At 44.1% G+C, this 21093-nt stretch overlaps 1 protein-coding gene and 1 long non-coding RNA gene across 10 annotated transcripts in view; one reads left to right on the top strand and one right to left on the bottom strand.

The window, feature by feature from the left end:
- Positions 1 to 21093, bottom strand: part of LOC308467961 (rho GTPase-activating protein 20-like) — an 88936-nt gene that overhangs the window by 28612 nt on the left and 39231 nt on the right. For 4 of the 9 annotated variants that reach the window (XM_080989744.1, XM_080989750.1, XM_080989746.1 and 1 more), the window contains 2 exons: positions 9059 to 9141; positions 1032 to 1205 (listed from right to left, as the gene is read on the bottom strand). In XM_080989744.1, the coding sequence (XP_080845870.1) occupies positions 1032 to 1205; positions 9059 to 9141 (257 nt within the window). Of the gene's footprint in view, positions 1 to 1031; positions 1206 to 9058; positions 9142 to 10670; positions 10902 to 13373; positions 13507 to 21093 lie in introns of those variants that run through there. The other 5 variants (XM_080989745.1, XM_080989748.1, XM_080989743.1 and 2 more) reach the window with 4 other exon arrangements.
- The window catches only part of LOC308468061, a 42300-nt gene continuing 32682 nt past the window's right edge, over positions 11476 to 21093 (top strand). The window contains exon 1 of the long non-coding RNA XR_013981421.1: positions 11476 to 11739. This is a non-coding gene — a long non-coding RNA (uncharacterized lncRNA). The remainder of the gene's footprint in view (positions 11740 to 21093) is intronic.

Raw genomic sequence — 21093 nt, forward strand, 5'->3', positions numbered from 1 at the left:
TTACCTTTTTACACCAGTAAAACCTTGCATAGAGAGAGACTGATGTTTTCCAAGTCTCCCCATTTCTGTTGGGGTCTGGCATTTCATAAAAGAGTCATTAGCCTTGTTGTGATTTTACTTAGCAGTAGCAAAACTAATCTGGCAAAATATTGCACAATTTCTTTAATTCTGCTTCTCCCTCCCGCTCAACCCTATGCCCCTCATGTTCTACTTTCATAAGAATATTTGCTGCATTTTTAACTTGTTTTATGAAGAAATCAGAAAGTCAGGACTTGACTATTTATTTATTCATTCTGATTTATAGCACATTTCTATCCTGCTGGTCCATTTCAGAAAATGGCCAGTTTTTAATAATAATAATAATAATAATAATACCCTAAAATATGAAGAAAAAGAACTTTAGAAACTTGGGGTGTTCCATATGAGGACTTCATTAATTCTGCAAACAGGTCGTTCAGATATCATAAGCAGATTGCTGGCATTAAAAAAAATACTTGTCAGATTTTCCATGTGCAGGGTAAATCCTGATTCAATAGAGGGAAAATACAGGCAGATATTCTGGTGCCAATAAAGTTATGTGGCTGTAGCTAAAAAAAATTTTTGCATGGGTGAAATGTGCCCATCCTACAATCAACAACAAACAGCTGGAAACACCCATTTTCCAAATATGATTTGCTCAAGCTCACCACTGCCCTCCTCCCCTGATGATAAGCTAAGCAAGCTCTTACACCAGACGCCCCCAGCCTGGTGCCCTCCAGATGCTGTTTGACTCCAACTCCCAGCAGTCCCAGCAGCCAGCATGGCAAACAGTGAGAGGAGCTGTAGTCCACTAACATCTGGAGGGTGCAACAATGGCTAGCTTAATTCTGAGAATGGAGAGAGAGGCCACAAATGGACCACACTCAAGAAGGTTCCAGTTCCAAGTTCCAGTTTCAGTTCCAAGTACAGACACCTGGGCAAGTAACCTTTGCAAGGTACTCATAAGAAATACCCACTTCATTAACAGCCTTGTAGATCAAATCTGCACTTACTTGAACTTGGCAACAACCAACATATTGCTGAAGAGGAACAAACATCTGTCTTGCGTCTGTAAGCCTGCAGTTAGCTGTACTTGCTCCTCCAAAATGAAAACGGAATTTGGATTACCGAAAGCCCCGGCTGGTAATCCATTGTCTGAATGGACGGGTTGACAAATTACTTCCCTGCTGAAAAAGAGAAATTATCTAATGAGTTGTGATGGGGGAGTGGAGCCAATGCCGATATAGGTGGCCCCTTAAATCCTTAGCTCAGGAAAACACCAGAAACAACCCCTCTCACCCAACGGATCCTGCACATATGTTTTGGATATAAATCTCTTCTTCGTGCTTTGTGTATGCCAGTGAATCTGAATCAACAACAACAACAACAAAAATCAGACAATCTTCCTGGTTTCTTCAAACCACATGACTGATATAAGCAAAAAGCAGCCAGCTGCAAAAACACAATCAGGCCATTATCAACTTGGCAGAAGATCCAATTAGTGTGGGAGACCAGGGATGCAATGGCAGCCCCAATCTCTGGGACATGGGTGTAGTTAGGGGGGCAGCTGTCCCCCCCCCCCCCAAATCAAGTACAGTGGTACCTCGGGATGCGAACGGGATCCGTTCCGGAGCCCCGTTCACATCCCAAATGGAACGTTAAGACGCGACGGCGGGTCTGCGCATGTCGTGTTTCGCCGCTTCCGTGCATGTGCGTGATGTCATTTTGAGTGTAACGCACTCCGTTACTTCCGGGTTGCCGCGGAGCGCAACTCGAACGCACTCAACCCAAAGCACATTCAACTCGAGGTATGACTGTAAATAAATAAAAATACTTAACTAACTGACCTAATGAGAACCTGCGCAAGCAACGCTGACACAAAACCCCACATATATTAAGTAAAATAGAAATATCGCCACCTGACCCCACCCCCACTCATCTCCCCCCTTTTCTTCCTAATGTCTCAACAAATGAAACTGATCTGTTAAAAAATGTTACCGGGGGGGGGGGGGGGGAGGGAGAGAGACACTGCACATACTTTTGTAAACCAAGAAAATCTTTAATAAAAATACTTTTTTAAAAAGAACTCATTGAATCTGCTTTTCATGTCAGAGACTAATTTCCTTGACCAAATCTGCATTCTCCAATAAAGTATTCACCATAGCTGTCAACGTTTCCCTTTTCTTGTGAGGAATCCTATTTGGAAGAAGGGAATTTCCCTTAAAAAAAGGGAAACGTTGACAGCTATGGTATGAACCCTCACACTGATGTCTGCTAGCTGCTCATCCATGGGGGTCATTAGTTCTTTCAAAGTTTCTCAGACAATGATCTTTGTGGATGACAGCTGAGAGGTGAATTCATCCCAGAGGTTGGGTATAGTCAGGATTTATTATTTTGGGGGGCAGGCTTTTGTTGGGGGCAGAACCAAGTTATCCACAATGCAATGGGTCAGTTAGTTAGGTCAGTTAGTTTTTTTAAAAAAATGTATCTTTATTAAAGATTTTCTTTGGGGGGGGGAAGGTGAGTGGGGATGGGGGGGTGGCGATTCGTTACAGGCTTCAGGGAGCTGAAAACAGAGTGAGATGCATAAATCTTCGCTTGCATCCTAATTGTGGTCCATAGCTTTATGCATTCACTTTAAGTCGTCAGCCTCCAATATAAGGTCTAATATAAAAGTTCTAAACTGCTCAATAATAAAAGAGGTCAAATCATCAAGTTCCACATGATCACTTCAAATAGATATTAGTTTGTAAAACAGGAAAATGTTACTGAGACTGCCTAACTATTTTATACCAAATTGGTTGATTAAGAAAGACTCATCACCACCCATACAGGGCTGATACACAAAATTAGTGCTTTCTGGAGTCTGAGCATCCACTTCAGACCCAACCTGACCAGATCTACCCAGGGTCCTACTGGAGCTTGGTTCATTTACTCTTAGCACTCCTTTATCTGAAAACCTCCTGCTCCTTTAAATGAACCTGTCCCTGCTTCCTACACCTGGAACTCCCTCCCAGAATACTGTATCTGCATGACACCTTCCTCTTTTCTTTCTCAGGGCTGCTCCCCAGCATATAATGAAAGCAAATCCTTTGTTCAAGTGTTACGCAAGAGTGAGAGAGAAGCTTTTCTCTATCCACTTTCTCTATGCCATGCATAATTTTACAAACTTCTATCATTTTGCCTCTTACTCGCTTCCTCCCCCCAAACTAATTATTTCTAAATCAGCATCCAACACCAACATCTATTAACACTTTGAACCAGCAATTGTGCAAGTTTTGGATATGTGGCCAAAATCTATCTAATCTTGTTCTTTAAAAAATGCAATGCAAGGGAACTAATAATACGCGAACCTACAAATCACCAGTGACGTTGTGACAAATTCCCAGGGTCAGGCCAACCCAGGAAATGTTAAGTGCCCCCTCTTTGCCCTCTGCCTAGTCTGCAAAAGACATTCTTCCCTGCATCCAAATAAAGCCAAGAATGTGTTTCTCCCATTCGAGTCGCTTGCAGAAGATGGAGAAAGCTAGAAGAAGGAAAGGCCTTCTCAGTGGCAGCCAGTGCAAGAATTCCTCTCAGATAAAAACCATGCTGGAAGCTGCACAAATCATTTCCCCAAAAGCAGAGGGGTTATAGTATGGTGCTAAATGAAAAATAGTGTTCCCATAAAAGCTTGCTTGGTTTGAAGTGTAAATCATTAAAGTTTTTTTATCTTGGCTTTAAAGAAAATATTTATTTCAATTAAATAAACTGGCAGGAAATGTTATTTGTGAGGGCATCTTTGGAACAGGAATGACAGAGAGCATGGCCTTCTAGAATCCATCATCTCATTGCTGGTGGGAGCGAGGGAGTCTCCAAACTCTGTGATAACTTATTCGCTATTAAAGAGACAGCCGCTTGGGCTTGCTGTTCTTTTGAAAAGTCCAGAAGGCTCAGGCACAAATTCCCCTCATGCAATGAGGGGCAGGCCAGGACCTTAGCTATGCCCCGCCTCTGAAAGAAGGCATGCCAGGCGCCATCCAACTGTCTTATGGACACCATTCCGGATTTGTGTAGGGATTAGTCCTTAGCCTTTTCTTCTCCTGACCCTCAAGGCAGGGGAGGTTTAGGATCAGAGTTTTCTTCTCCTAGATGGGCTCTCTTTCCAGGTTGACAAGTCCCATCAGCCCCTCATTTCCCTCTACAGCACATGCAGAAACTGCCTTCTTGGCCACTGGACCCACTATTAGTCTCGTCCACTCAGTCCACCCGGAACCAGTCTTCACATGCATGATAAGTCCCTAACTTGGAGATGGTTCGATTTACATAAGTATGTCCTTCAAATTGGGTCTGGAAAACAAGTGGCAACCAGTGAAGTTTTTTTTTTACAATGGATATGCTTGGTCTGCCACTCCCATAAGCACTCTGGGCTGCTGAATTTTGCAGTAGCTGCAATTTCTGGACCATAGCTGTCAACTTACAGATTTGAAAATAAGGGACCAGCAGCCTTGAAAATAAGGGACCAGCAGCCAAAATAAGGGACCTGCAGCCTCACCTGTTCCAGGCACTCCAGTCTTCCTGTCCTCCTGCAGTCTGGTCAAACTCATGCTGGTAGCTTCGAGAACACTGTCCAACCAACTTTGTAACCAGAGGTTCAACTGAATAGAATCTGAATCACATGCACCACAAGGCCTATGCAGCCTCAACTTAAGAGGGCTCCCCAGCCTGGCTTTGCACTGCAAAGTTTGCAGCAGCACGTGCAACAAAATGGCATCCAGCATTCAAAAAACCCCTCAGCTTGCATTAACTAGCCACACACAAGGCATTCAAGCTCCACCCCCCAGTCGTTCTTAGACTTCTTACTGGGTGAGCAACACAGCCAAGCAACACAGTTGGAGCCTCCCTCCTCCCTGGCCGGCAGGGTGGGAGGGAGGGAGGGAGGGAGAGGAGCTGCTTCCTTTGAAATGTAAGGGACATCATTTAAGGGACATTTAAGGGACATCCATCAATAAGGGACAGCAGCGGGACATGGCGCTGGAATAAGGGACTGTCCCTTCAAATAAGGGACACTTGACAGTTATGTTCTGGACTGTCTTCTAAGGCAGGCCCAAGTAGATTGGATTTCAGTAGACTAACTTGAAGGTTTTTGTCAGGGAACTGACATCGGAGCTAGAGGTGGAGGCAAGGCTCCCAAGCGATGCTGGAGAAGGGCCCAGCAGGGAGAGAGGCAGCTCATCAGCTGGGGAAGGAAATCAGCGTAACACCAGGGAGATGGGGGAATCGGCGAGGGGGCTCCAGGACTCCTCGCCGGAGACCAGCGGGGAGAGCACGGGTCCTCCGCTACCCACACCCTCCCTGCGCGGAAGACTTCCGTGCAGGGAGAGTAGGAGGAAACTTGGCGTCAAACAGCTTTTATGCTGGAAAAGGTTTAAGAAACGCCCACTGACGGATTCTGCTAGCGACTGAAACAGCCACGAAGTGAAGGGCTGTCCAGACAGAAAAGGTTTAACAAGGCAACCTAGCCAGGAGTGGCGGCAACTTACGCACGAGCAACACCTATATTTATTACAGTTTTCTACCCAGGAAAGCCAACAAGGTCATCTAGGCCTCAAGTAACAATGATCATAGAATCATAGAGTTGGGAGAGACCACAAGGGCCATCGAGTCCAACCCCCTGCCAAGCAGGAAACACCATCAGAGCACTCCCGACATATGGTTGTCAAGCCTCTGCTTAAAGACCTCCAAAGAAGGAGACTCCACCACACTCCTTGGCAGAAAATTCCACTGTCGAACAGCTCTTACTGTCAGGAAGTTCTTCCTAATGTTTAGGTGGAATCTTCTTTCTTGTAGTTTGGATCCATTGCTCTGTGTCCGCTTCTCTGGAGCAGCAGAAAACAACCTTTCTCCCTCCTCTATGTGACATCCTTTTATATATTTGAACATGGCTATCATATCACCCCTTAACCTCCTCTTCTCCAGGCTAAACATGCCCAGCTCCCTTAGCCGTTCCTCATAAGGCATCGTTTCCAGGCCTTTGACCATTTTGGTTGCCCTCCTCTGGACACGTTCCAGTTTGTCAATGTCCTTCTTGAACTGTGGTGCCCAGAACTGGACACAGTACTCCAGGTGAGGTCTGACCAGAGCAGAATACAGTGGCACTATTACTTCCCTTGATCTAGATGCTATACTCCTATTGATGCAGCCCAGAATTGCATTGGCTTTTTTAGCTGCCGCGTCACACTGTTGGCTCATGTCAAGTTTGTGGTCAACCAAGACTCCTAGATCCTTTTCACATGTACTGCTCTCAAGCCAGGTGTCACCCATCTTGTATTTGTGCCTCTCATTTTCTGGACAATGAAGTTGTCTGCAAGGCCAGTAAGGAATCTGTTTGACCTTATGCTCTTGGCTGAGTTTGACATCCAACAAATATCCGGGTAATTGAAGTCCCCCATTACTACTATCTCCCTTCCTTTTGCATGCTTGGCCATCTGTTCTAGGAAGGCATCATCTATGTCCTCCGTTTGGTCCTCCGTTAGTAAACTCCCACAATGAGGTCACTGTTATTCTTCTCTCCCTTAATTTTAACCCAAATGCTCTCACTTTGGCTTTGAGGTTCTAAATCTTGGATCTCTTCACAGGTATACACATCCCTGACATATAACGCCACTCCTCCTCCTTTCCTGTCTGGTCTGTTTCTCTGAAATAGATTGTATCCCTCCATTATTACATTCCAATTGTGGGACTTATCCCACCAGGTTTCAGTGATGCCTATTATGTCATATTTAGTTTGCTGTACCAAGAGCTCAAGCTCATCTAATTTCCCATGCTTTGCGCATTAGTGTACAGACATTGAAGTCCATTAATCATTCCCCCGTGCCTCTTATTTAAGGATTTTTTCCTCCCACCACTAGGTCTGCGTGCTGTTTGCTCCATTTGGTCTATGACATAGTTGTTCCTTCCAAATTATTTTCTCATCCATTCTGTTACATATGGGGGAGGGGTGGGGGTGTTTAGTGTTCCATTTTGTGCAAAGCAAAGCTTGGAATAAATTTACAAATTTGCCATCCACTAGAAATCTGTGCTTCTTACTTCTGAAATTTTGGAAATAACATTAATGACTAAATGGACCTATAAAACAAGATCACAAAGCGGTACAGTGCAACCTCAGCTTAAGAACTGTTTATGAACTATTCAGTATAAGAACTCTGCAAAACCAGAAGTAGTGTTCCGGTTAACGAACTTTACCTTGGTCTAAGAACGGAAGCTGAACGGTGGAAGGGTACCGGCGGCGGGAGGCCTCATCAGGGAAAGTGTGTCTCGGTTTAAGAATGGCTTTGGTTTAATAACGGACTTCGGGAATGGATTAAGTTCATAACCGAGGTACCACTGCATTTGGCAGGACAGATTTATCAAGAGATGGGCAGCGTTCATTCAGTTTTGCAATGGGAAAGTTATGGATAATATTTCTCCATATACTTAGAACAGCCTTGCAATAAACTGTGGTGACCACTCTAGATTTTTCAACGGAAGCAGCGAAAGAGAGGAAGTGATTCATGTTTCTAGGAATCATCTGAAGGGAACAGAAGCACATCCTGACCCACATCAAGAGAACTTTGCACCCTTGGAGGAAATGCCCACCTCCGCTTTTCCAGGGAGACCTAGAAGTTGCCTTCAGGAGAGGAAGAGCCACGCACTTTTGTTTCCTCTCTCACTGCTTCTTCTGTGGAATGTCCAGCATCTCCAATACGTCTCGTCTAGAAAATGGCCTTTGCTAAGCCAAACTGAATGTAATTTGGTGCAGGAAAGAGGAAACCTGGTAGGATGGGGGGAGGTCAGGGTAACCTCTGCAGTGGCCCTATGGGAACTAGGGTTCTTTTGTTTTCACTCCTGTGGATTAATGGGGTGGGGGCAGAGAAAAAACTAATCAGCAGTTAAATGTGCAGTGGCCTTAAGATTGCACGTGGTCAAATGACTGTAACATACTTTTTAAACAAAAATAAAAAAATGAGCTGAAGTATACCTGGAAAGCCACAGGGTCTGCAACCCTGGCACAGAGCCTCTGTGAATAAATTTGGGTGAAACTGCAGAGATTTGGAGGTGAGGCCAGTAGGCACAATCCAGACCTCACTTTCCCATGTGATCAGTTGCCTTGGATCTGCCTAAAATTTGCCAGTTTACTTATGTGATTGCACTACCTATTTATGCCCTCTTGTTCGCTTTGACCTGAGAAACTGGTACTGAATTACTGCTGTGTGGAGCTTCCCCTGCACTTGATCTGGAAGCTGAAGTTAGTGCAGCATGCTGCAGCACAGTTGCTGACAAGAGGAAGATGGTCTGTGCTGGTTGCCAATCTGCTGCTGGGCCAAGTTCAAGCTGTTGCCCTTAACAGCTTGAACTTGTAGTATACAGTACAATGCCCTTTACAACTGGAGGTGAGTTTATCTGCCAGATTGCCTTACCCCATTAACACACACTTGATCTGCAGCACTGGATCCTGTTACAGGTGCCACATCACACTGTTTGTAAGAACTCAAGCATTTCATATGGCAGTACCTATCCTATGGAACTCCCTGCCTGTTTATATCACCTTCACTGTACTCTTTTTTAAGCACCTGTTAAAAACATTTTTGTTCAGGCAAACCTATCAATGTGCTTTGATCTGTTTATAGCTTATCCGTAAGTTTAATTATTCTTTGAAAAGTTTTGAATAGCTGTTTTTAACAGATTTTCTTAATATGTTTATTGTTTTGTTCTCTTTGTAAACCACTTTGAAGCTTGTTTCTTTTTTAAATGTCAGGGGGTATATAAATCTTTCAAGTGGCACCCCCCGCTAAAAAAAGATAATAGAATGCTGGACATTTGGACTGGGAGAATATTGGTAATTTCAGTCACCATCACCCCAGCCACTGCCAATCTAGTGCCCTCAGTATGCTTTGGACAACTCCCTTCAGCTCTACCCAGTATGGTCATATGAAGCTAAGGCTTGGCAAAGGCTGATCTAGGCAATAAAACCCAAGCATGTGCGCATACTAAGGAGGGATTGCAAATGAAAGTTGCTGACCCGGAGTGATGCTTAGACATGCTGAGTGCCTTGCTGAGTGCAGCAGGCGTTGAGCGCTTCCGCTGTCCAAGAGGCTTCATTTTCTGTAAGGAAAAAAAGAAAAGGCAGATTAGGTAAGTATGCCACCAATTCACTAGTTTCCACATGCTTAAAGCTGAACTATGCTGGCAGCAAAAAGGATGTTAAACTATGGAACTCACTGCCACAGGAGGAAGTGGTTGCTACCAACTTGAAGGTCTTTAAAAGGATTGGGCATAGTCGTGGAAGATAAAGACTGCCAATGGCTGCTAGCCACGATGTCATGCTCTGCCTCCAGGGTTGGAGGCAGTAATGCTTCTGAATAAGTTGCAGGGAACCATGGGGTGGGGGTGGGGGAGTCCTCTTGTGTTCAGGTCCTGCTTGTAGTTTGGGGCACCTGGATGAACAGGATGCTGGATTAGATGAGCCATTGGCCTGATCCAGCAGGGCTTTTCTTATGTTCAAATTTCCCATATGGAGAGGCCTGATCCATCTCTAGTCATGTGCAACAGCTTTGCCCTGCCCCAAGTCAACTTGATCCAGACAGTTTGTGGAGCTTAAATAAGGACTTCCATATAGACGTGTGGTGACACTTATCTAGAGATGCCTTGGTGTCTGAAGCATCCTATTTCTGCAAACGTATGTGTATGCGCAGAAAAGCATCCACAGCCACATAGAACGTTCTCTTCTTCTGCTTGCTTCTCAAAGGCTCAAGGGCTCATCCATACCTTTGCTCGACCCATATTTTGACCCTATCATGCACTGATTAATTCCCCTATTACAAGACCTTTTCTTGATGTTCTGTGGCTGTGCTTTGCAAATAATCAAATTTTAGCCACTGAATTGGGTCTTATTAGAAGCGCAGACAACCTGAGGGATTTTGCCTAGCTTAAATTCGGTGGCTAAGATTGGATTTTTGCAAGGCGCAGCTGCGGAACAAGAAGAAAAAACTTACAGTCCCAGGGGAATTAATCAATATGCAAAAAAATCAAAATACAATTCAAGCAACAGTTGTGGCTGTGCCATAGATAGGGTGTTTATATCATGTCATTTATACCTTTGGGGAAAATAAATAGCACAGCTTTTCTCCTGTTGCAAAGAGCAAGTGTGGCGGAACTAATTCCAATTTTGAACATTATGGGGTAAATGGTTAAAGCCTTCCCTCTGCAAACGGTGGTCTAAATCTCCCTCCCTCATTAATTTTCAAAAACAAACAAACAATAATTATCATGTAACAGTTAACAGTGTGAATAATGCCATGTGCAATTTGGTCTTTAGAAAAGTCTTTCCCCCAATGAGTCTGGAAATGAACTGGAATGGTGGTTGGTCCAGAGAGTTTCAGGACCTTGGGCCCAGCCACCCCTACCCTTGTGCCACCACCCCACCACTTGACATTTCGGAATAGAACTCTTTTCAGCACACATGTGAGTTACAGGGAAGATGTTCCTGCCCCACAATCATTATGGGTGAGAGTTTCCATTACCTATGCACATTATTTCAAGTCTGGTTGAATCACAGATGCACATAAGGACATCGTGACATGGGCAGTTAATTTCAGATGCTTTCCTAATAATCCAAGACATAAAAAACCTACCTTTTCCAGAGTCAAGTTTATCTGGCAGAAGGATCAACTGCTGGGTATAGGGAATTGACTCATGCTCCCTAGGGCTGATGGGAGCTGTGGTCCAAAATATTAGGAGTTGGGGGGTGTCAGTGTTACGCAAATTCTAAGGTGAACACAAAGCAGACGCACACTCCACAGAAAAGCAATTCTTCACGCTTCAGAAATTAGGAAATATTCTTTAAAAACGAGGGGGGGGGAGCAGGGGCATAGGAAGGGGGGCGGGCCACCCTAGGTGCCATCATAGAGGGGGGTAACAAATTATCAAGGAACAATTACTGCCCTACTAGGGTGGTTCATAAAAAACTTTTTTTTGAAAATGCCTGCTCCAAAGGTCTTATCTTACTACACTAGGGATTATATAGCTATATATGAAATTTCATGCATATCAGTTAATATCTTGACCCTCCTCCACGAAAATAGCTGTTTACTTGGCTGTTTTCCTATGTCCTGAAGGCTGAAATTTCAATTCAGTGGAGCAGGGTCAAGTTATTAACTCATATGCATGAAATTTCAGATATAGCTATATAACCCCTAGTTTAGTAAGATAAGACCTTTGGAGCAGGCATTTTCAAAAAAGTTTTTTATGAACCACCCTACTGCCCTATCCTCCGCTAGGCTTTCCGGGTCCTGGAAAACCGGCCTATGTGAAGAAAATGAGACTAGGCCGAATAGATTAGGCCTTGCCTTGCCTTGCCTTCGCCCCACCCCCTACCTGCAGCTGATTGGCCAGCTGGGTTGGAGGCGGGGCAAAGGCAAGGCAAGGCCAATTCTACTTGGCCTAGTCTCATTTTCTTCACATAGGCTGACTTTCTGGGCTGCTGGGGAAGCCTGACAAGGCCGGTGCCTGCCCTGCACACCCCCTTTGGGCCCCAATACCCATCTGAAAAGCCTCTGCTGCCCCCAAAAGTGGAGCGCACGGGACAATGGCAGCACTGCCGCCTCGTTTTGCCTGCACGTGGTGCTGGGAGGAGCAGCTCAGCGCCGCCCTGGGCACTCGGCAGGCCAGCCTCCCATTTTCCTCAGCCTCCCCTGGATGAAGGTAGGATCCCCACCCTCTCAGCCACATACCCCAGTCCTACCTACATGAAGCTAACACCCCCCAAAAGCAGTTGTGTAATTAAAAGAAGATGGGGGAAATCAGCAAAAGCAATTCTGTGGCTAATTGAACAATTCCTTTAAATAGGGTCTATTAATGAAGTTCACACTTTGGACAACTTGTCTGATGCTTTTGCAGAAAAATATTCCTAGACACAAGATTTTTATTTTTTATTTTTAAAGCCGTTTCAGTCTGCCATCTCGAGGCTAAGTACAGCAAACTGTACATTCCCACCCCTCTCCCCAAGGCTGGATTATTTATTTCTGTGTGCTTGTGTATCTGTGTCTTCCTTGTATTTATTAGGGACTATTCTCTTGCCTTTCCTTTGATATCTATGCTACTGATTACTTCTGCCGTTTTAATTTTAGAGAAAGTGTTTAATTTTAAAAGGATCTGTACTATAGAATAACAGTGGTAACAATACATTGAAGACAAGCAAATATTTTGAGGAGGGTGGTCCCAGAGCCCTAGTGCCACCATCCCAAAGAAGATAAAATGGGCGGACTTTGGTACTCTTTTGTCCTCCCGTCCCCCAATGTCTTTCTCTTTATCTGAGCTGGCTCCCAGCCTGTTACATTACTTGCGGGGAAACCCGTGTGGGGTTCCTCTCTGTATAAAGTCTTCAAGCTGTTCCTGCACATGCCTGACAAATCTGCCGCATTGTCAAAATTTATCTTTTTCCCCACCTCCCGTCTCCGTTGTTGTGTGTCTTGGCTGAGGGGAAAAACAGAGACGCATGGCCATTTGTCAGGGATGGCCTAGTTGAGATTCCTGCATTGCCCCAAGGGTTTTGCTAGATGTCCCTCAGGGGTCCCTTCCAATTCTACAATTCTCTGGTGCAGGCTTGTGCAGAGTTTTAGGTACAAGTTGGATGCAAGGGGTGCTTAGGATTGCAGCCCATCTTATGCACCGTCGGCTCGGGAATAAGTCCCACTGATCATGATAAGACTAGATTGCTGCTGTGCAGTTCTGTTTTTTAAATAAATGTTTTCCTTTTCAGATAATACAGAGCATGGTGAAATCACAATAAATAAAAGCTCCCCTTAAGTAGTTTCAAGCACTACTACAGGTTCCACATAAATACCTGTACTGCATTGTTTACTGTGACAGCACCTGCACTTTGGAACTCCCCGCCTATTGCAACAAAGCACATGCCTCTGCTCGACTCTTTTCGGGCACCTGCTAAAAGCATTCTTCTTCAGGCAAGCATACTAGATGCTTAGGAAATTGAAGTAATTTTAATCTTAATATTTTAGCTCTTGTGTGTTTCAAAGTAGGATTGTTAATTTTTCTTGATTTTACTGCTGTGGTGGTTTTTTGTTTTGGTAAACCACTTTGCAGGTTTTTTAAAATAAATTTTATTAAATAAATAAACAATAAATATAAATAAAATAACACAAGCCAAAACACAATCCATCCTGTAGATTTAAGTATCTGTCCATAGTCGCCTACTTGTTATCAGAGGCCCAGAATCCACATTCTTTTGTAAGAAAATAAGAAATAATGTTAAACCATTTTTGCAGGCCAAAATAAAAAAAAAGATTCAATGGGGGGGGGTGACAAGAAATTTTCCACACCGAGTACCACCTGACCTTCCTACGCCTCTGGGGGGAGGACACTTCATTTGAGTTCACAGAGCGATTTTCTCTGAAGCAGAAAAGGAGTATCTTGGAAAAACCTTTCACAATATCCTTCAAAAATCTGCAAATCCTGTAAATAGATAGATTTCTCACATTAATGGGCTACCCACTCCGCAAAAACCTGGCTGGCAAGTATCTGCTAAAAGCAGAGCAGGCCTGTCAAAAGAGCATCTTCTGCGTATGAATAAAGGCAGGTTCGTGGCAACGGATTCAAGAACCAAGGTATTTGCCATTTCAAAATAATGGGCCAGACTGGCCAGGAAAAGGCAATCATCAAGCATTATCAGGTATCTTGACAGTCAGGAGACAAGTCATACTCTCAAATTTCTGTTGTAGATTACTTCTTTCTGTGATGCTTGTTTGATGCTTACAAGTGGTGGGGTTGGGCAATTTCTAAAGTCTTTAAAAGTTGTTAAACATTTTTGTTCTGGTTCCTCACCTCCTTGGAAGGGGGAGGGGGAACTCTGCTGCAACAGAAAATGAAGATCTGCCTTACTTTCTTCAACTTGTTCCTGCCCTCACTCATTCTTCTCTGATTGATAGCGAACTTAGGAGATACAGGGTCCCTTAAAGGAGGAGTTGGCCCAAATTTTCTTATACCATCAGCTTGGCAAAAGCTGTTCTAGTCTATTCAGGTAATGTATAACAGAGGTCCTAATTTAAAGGTCTTATTCCACCTCTGGCCTGGTGCTTTTGGGTCCTGTTTTCAGCTTACAAAAGAAAAGAAAACTAAATGGTTAACTGTCAGGAATTCAGAACAATGTTCTTCTGCCTTCAGTAGCATGAAAACCCACAGAATAAACTTTAAATGCGGGGGGAGGGGGGCAGGGGAGAACAATCCAAGAGCTGGAAGAAAAACAAACAAATGGGATGCTGGAGCCTTGCCAAAAGGTAGATCAAGCCAGACAAATCTGATTTCTTTATTTAATGAAAAAAGGATCAGTGTGAACTTTAGCAAGCAGTTTATTTATTAACGGGTCATTTATCCCATCATCCTTTTGAGAACCAGACTGTGGCATATGATAGTGATTCCCACTGCAATCTTATGATTACCGGTACTTTAGAGCAAAAGCACGCCCTTCGATCACAGGGCAATTTACAACATAAAAACACAAAAATACATACCACAATAACAAAAAATACCGCCCATCCCACCACACACAGATAGCTTAAAAGGACATTGATTGTTTAATTAGCCAAAGGCCTAGTTATAGAGGAAAGCTTTTGCCTGGCACCTAAATATATGTAATGAAGGCACCAGGCAAGCGGCCTTGGGGAGAGCACTCCACAAATGGGGAGCCACCACAGAAAAGGTCCGTTCTTGTGTTGCTACTCTTCAGACCTCTGGTGGAGGAGGCACATGAAGAAGGGCCTCAGATGATTATCACAGGGTCTGAGTTGGTTCATATGGGGACAGGCGATCCTCTCAATGGTGGATCATAGAAAGGAGTTTCTCAGCATATGCATTTGATAACAACCAAACTGCACATGGATCCTGTTTTAAAAGCACTACAGGCTATGTGAGGAAAACTCTTCTGACTCCTTTCATGCCCTTCCCATGAAATACAGCTCTCTGCAAAATAATAATAATAATAAATCCTCTTGTTTTGCATGACATCTTCCATCAGGAGCAGGAGGATTATAGCACAGGCGAAACAAGCCAACTCTGTTCTAGCTCAGGCCATTCAGTGAGGCAAGAACTACAAAAGATTAAGACCAGGCCACAGGACTACTTTTTTAAAAGAGTTCCCAGGAAATAGGATTGGATGCAACTAGACCATAAGCATGTAAATAGCATATTTTCACTCCAGCAGTCTTCCCAGAGAAAATATGTATAGCATTCTACCATCTTCCACTCTACAGACTGTTACACACCACCTAAAGACTGTGGTGTGATTTATTTACACACATATAGGTATAGGTAAAGGCCAGCATGATTAAATCGCTTCTAGTGTAACAGAACACTGACAGAAACCAGAGCGCACAGAAATGCTGTTTACCTTCCCGCCACAGCGGTACATATTTATCTACTTGCACTGGCATGCTTTTGAACAGCTAGGTTGGCAGGAGCTGGGACAGAGCAACGGGGGTTCACTCCGTTATGCAGATTTGAACCACTGACCGCTTGATCAGCAAGCCCAAGAGGCTCAGTGGTTTGGCCGCACCTCCACCCACATCCTTTTACACACATATACAACCTGAGCCTAACATGGAGGGGCTCAGAGCATTAACATCCCAACAGATCTTGCTTCTCCATTGGTTGCAGCTTTGGATTCAGCACAGAGTAAGCAGGTCTGTGTGTCTCTGGCTCCCAGCTCATCTCTCACACACCACACTGGCTCTTGTTCTACTTAACAGCTAGGTGAAGGAGTGGAGGAAAGGCCCATCCATTAGCATGGAGGGCCGCATCACCAGGTTGCAGCTCTTGCAATCCAGCTCATTTTTGGGGTTGTTGATTAGGACACTTAAGTGGCCAGCTAAGGTCATGGTCTTAAAAAGAAAACAGTCTGACTTACTGCAGCAACCTCATCTGTTAAATTATAACCCATACTAGGTATAGGACCTAGGGAATTGGAAGGGACTGACCCCCTCACCCACAAACTCATAACATCACAGATGTTTTCCCATTTCATAATAATTTCTGATGAAAAGTGGTATATAAATACTGAAATTAATAACATAACACAGTGGACTCATGAAGTGCATTTCCAAATTTAGTTTTGTTGTTTTTAAAAAATCCAATCAATATTAAGTCACAACAAACAGTAAAAACTATTAAGTGCCAAAATATGTAGCAGGAAAAAAAACTAAAAGTGGGTTAATCTTTAATGAAATCTGGAGGAGGCGGCCACCATTCAAAGAGCAGAGAGATTCCCATGCAGTCAATGGGAGTTCAGGACACAGCAAAGGCTTGTTCTTTTGATTTCAGTGGGAAACCGGGCATTTCTTCTGTGACAAACTCCTTCAGTGAGTTTAGCTGTGACTCCTACATTGTAGGGGGTTGGACTAGATGACCCTTGGGGTCCCTTCCAATTCTACAATTCTATTATTCTAAGATGGAAGCTGGGCAACATGACCCAGTCTGATGTTTTTTAACCTTGGTTACTCCCTCCCTCTGATACCTGAGAATTCAAGGATTATCTATATGACATACGCAGATCAACAACAAGGACTCCTGATATCTTATTCCCTGAACTAGTTACAAATTAAAGCTGAAGGAGAATGGAAAAAAAATATTTTTTATAAACAAATACGCAACGAGGGATAAAGCTTGAAGGTTTCACTATTAAAGGAACAGTAATAATTTTCTGCCATGTAGTGTTTCAGGTTTAAACAAGAACTGCCTGTTTCTTCCTTTTTCCATCCTCACTACCTTTCTCCTCCCTCCCTAATTGGCTAAGGGTCTCCAGTGGGATGTCCCAATGGTCTGCAATCTCCTGCATATGATTCTGACCCGCACTGGGTACTGCACCCAAGAACTGGAAGGAACTCCGGACATCATGCAGACTAACGCTCCCAACCCATAATGTTTTCTACCTTCTGGCAGGTTGGGGGTTTTCATGCAAAGTATGCACTTAGGTTCTAGGTATGCATGCATTTCATTTTCTGCCCAGGCTTTGGATTCCTGCTCTAGTGCTTAACTATAAACGATGCTCCAGTGATTGCTGCAGAACAGCACTGGGCTCCCATCCTGTCCTCGCCTATTTGGGCTATATTTGCAGAGCATCCATTCTGGCTCTTTACTGGCACCGTGGGGAGGTCCTGCCTTATTCCATAAATCATCACCATAATAAATGAGGTCTGAAATACTGCTGCTAGTGTGGAACATGACCTAGAAAGTCTGCTGTCCACCTGGAAAGCATTTGTCTTTGTCTCCTAAAAATGTTCTGTCCCTCTGGCAGGTGACCGGGTCAAGCAAACCTTACAGGTTCTGCAGTGTGCATCAATTCCCCTCATTTCATCACAACTCCCACCCCTGAACAGGGGCAGGAGTGATTGCTCTGCTCTCCCAGTGCACATTCCTGGGGCTTCTCGCAGAGACCCAGCTCACTCTCCCGCTCGATTTGCTCCGTGGCCATGGCGACAGATCCACATTTACTCAAACACACTTGAAAACTTGCAACACGCCACACCGTGTTTGTGCATTACTCATCCTAAAGCTGCCAATTCCTGCCTTGTGTTTCTTGGCAAGGGGGAAACTTGAGAGTCTAATAGTCTCATTCCAAACCCATGTATGGCCTGCTGCTATCAATGTGGCCTGCTGAAATGGGCCAGGATTCCTTCCGAGCTGTGATCTTGGCATGGTCTCCTGTGTTATTATCCAGACAATTAACTTAAGACAGAGCACAAGAACACCCCAACACACCTGCCCTGCTCAGTACAGCGAACGCTTTCCTTCTGACATTAAAAGGGACAGAACAGACGTCAAGCAAGAAAACTTGTGCAGAAAGCCTGGACTTCATTAGCACATTCTTGGTCAGTACAGGAACTCTTAGAGAAGTGAGCAATGCTTGATGGCAGGGCAGATCCTGCATATAAAAGGTTCCTGGCCTAGTCAATGGCAACTACAATTTAAAATAGCTTGCAGGAGCATAAACTGGATTGAATCAAAGGTCCATCTTATCTAGAATTTAGTTTTCACAGTTGCCAACCAGATGCCTCTGGGAAGCCCACAAGCAAGTCATGAGTGCAATGGTACTCTCTCATTCAGGGTCACCAGTAACTGCTATGCCGATGCATATTGGAGGCAATATAGCCATCATGGATATTGGCCACTGATAGCGTTATCCTGCAAAATCTTGTCTAATCTTCATTTAAAGCCATCTGAGTTGGTAGTCATCACTAGGAAGTTCCATATTATATAAGAGAGAGAGAGAGAACCTTTCCCTATCCATTTTCTCCATGCCTATCTCTATCATGTCTCCCCATCCTCAGGATTTTTCTAAACTGAATAATTCCAAATATTATAACCTTTCCTTAAAAAGCATTTGCTCTGGAGGCCCCCATTGGGGCAGGTGAAAGTGCAAACCAGTAACAAACCAAGAGATGTGTACGTGTGAAAATTGGCCACAACTATATTGACTAAGAAGAATAAGTGGAACCGGCACAGGATCTGTTGACCACAAGAGTTGTGGCCTAAAGTCTGTCTGACGTTTAGCCCCACATGCCTCCTGCAGCATCCAGCGGGAATTATAAATCTATGGTATGAATGCATTTGAGATACCGTGAAGAGTTATGGTTGTCTCACCTCAAAAAGGATATTGTAGAGCTGGAAAAGATCAATCAAAATGATCAAGGGGAGGGGTAGGCAACCTAAGGCCCAGGGGCCGGATGCAGCCCAATTGCCTTCTCAATCTGGCCTGTGGACGGTCTGGGAATCAGCGTTACATGAGTTTTTACATGTCCTTTTATTTAAAATGCATCTCTGGAGCATAGGAATTTGTTCATATATTTTTTTCCAAAATATAGTCCGATCTACCACATGGTCTGAGGGACGGTGGACCGGCCCACAGCTGAGAAAGATTGCTGACCCCTGATCAAAGGCAACTCACCTATGAAGAAAAGTTGCAGAGTTTGGGACCCTTTAACTTAGAGAGAAGGCAAATAAGAGGTGTCATGATATTTCTGTTTATTAAATTTGTATACCGCCCTTTGTCCATAGATTCAAAATAAAAACACAAAATTATAAAATTATGCAAGGTAATTTTATGGAAAAAGTGGAGAAAGAAAAGTTTTTCTCCCAGTCCATGGCACTTGAAATTGCATACAGCCAATGAAGATGAATGTTGGATGATTTGGGATGAAGAAAGCACTTCTCCACACAGCGCATTATTAAAGTATGGAACTTACTCCCATATGAGGCAGTGATAGCCACTGACCTAAAAGGCTTTAAAAGAGGATTAAGCAATTTCATGGAGAAGGCTTTTAATGGCTCCCGGCCATGATGGCTATGCTGCAAAGTTTCTGAATAACAGTTGCCGGAAATCCCAGGGTGTAGCGGGCTCTTGTGCTCAGATTCTGCTTTTGGGCTTTCCACGTGTATCTGGTTATCCACTGTGAGAACCAGATGCTGTCTTGGTAGGCCATTGGCCTGATCCAGCAAACTCTTCTTATGTTCTTATGCGGACCCAGGTGAGACCCCTGGTAATCTGAAATAGCTGCTGCCAATGCAGGAAAGCCAAGCAGGATGGCAGCCAGCTCTCTTAGAGGGGCTCTCCACTCCTCCCATCCCCAGACCCAATACCATTGCACAGGCTCATCCCTGCTCCTACTAGCTATGGCGGCGGATGTGCCGCCACACAAGTCAGCTTTGGGTGACTTTTTCTCCACTTTCTCCAGCTTTTTGTAGTGAAGTAAACAGAACTGTGCGCAGCATTCCACATTTGGTTGCATCACAGATGCGCATAAGGGCATTGTGACATGGGCAGTTAAAGTTTCAGACTCTTTCCTAATGATCCAGAGCATTTTTTTAAAAAAATCACCTTTTCCACAGTCAAAATTATCTGGCAGCAGCAGCGGTCATGTTTATAGAAAGAGCAATAGGGACTGCAGTGTTTTTTTAAAAAAACAAAACGAGGAAAATATGCTCAGAAGCATACAGAAGGAGAGGGACACTCAGGCCGCATTCACACCATTATTATTATTATTATTATTATTATTATTATTTGTCCCTTACTCTAAGGTCCCAAGGTGGCTTACAGCATTAAAAGCAACTACAGTGGTACCTCAGGTTAAGTACTTAATCCGTTCCGGAGGTCCGTTCTTAACCTGAAACTGTTCTTAACCTGAAGCACCACTTTAGCTAATGGGGCCTCCTGCTGCTACCGCACCGCTGGAGCACGATTTCTGTTCTCATCCTGAAGCAAAGATCTTAACCTGCAGCACTATTTCTGGGTTAGCGGAGTCTGTAACCTGAAGCGTATGTAACCTGAAGCGTATGTAACCCGAGGTACCACTGTATTTAAATATGGTTTAGGAAAGAAATACGGCTCCTAAATTACGTGTTAGTTTAATATACTTATGTAGAACTCTATTTACCATTATTGTGTAGGCATCTCTCTCATGACCTGTGCTCTTGTTTTGGGGAAATAATAAAAAAACCATAATACAATTTAAGGCACTATGATACCACTTTAAACTGTCATGGCTTCCCCCAAAGCATTCTGGGAGCTGCAGCTTGCAAAGGGTGCTGAGAGTTGCTAGGAGGAACCCCACCCCCCATCTCCTTTCAGATCTACAATTACTAGAGTGCAATTCAATCCTTCCCAACAGGGGACACTGGGAATTGTAACTCTGTGAGGGGAATAAAGGGTCTCCTAACACCTCTCAGCACCTTTAACAAGCTGTAACTCCCAGGATTCTCAGGGGGAAGCCATGATGACTATTTGAAATGGCATCAAGGTGCTTTAAAAGTATGGTGTGAATGTGGCGTCAGTGCAGGGAAAGCACAGCTTTCTCCTGATTCCAGCTACCCTCTGCCAAAGTGGCTTCCCCTGTTATAAAAGAGTTCCCAGATTCTCGTTTCATGCGTTTCCATGTCAAATTTCCAGAAGGGCAGCTGTGTAGGTTGGTTGTGTGCAGGTAGGGGGCACAGGTAGGGGATGAGACCCAAATCTCCTGATGCCTTTAAAGACCAACTAATTTATTAAGGCAGAAG

The sequence above is a fragment of the Podarcis pityusensis genome, assembly GCF_964106645.2.
Source record: "Podarcis pityusensis genome assembly, chromosome: Z".
NCBI classification, from domain to species: Eukaryota; Metazoa; Chordata; class Lepidosauria; order Squamata; family Lacertidae; genus Podarcis; species Podarcis pityusensis.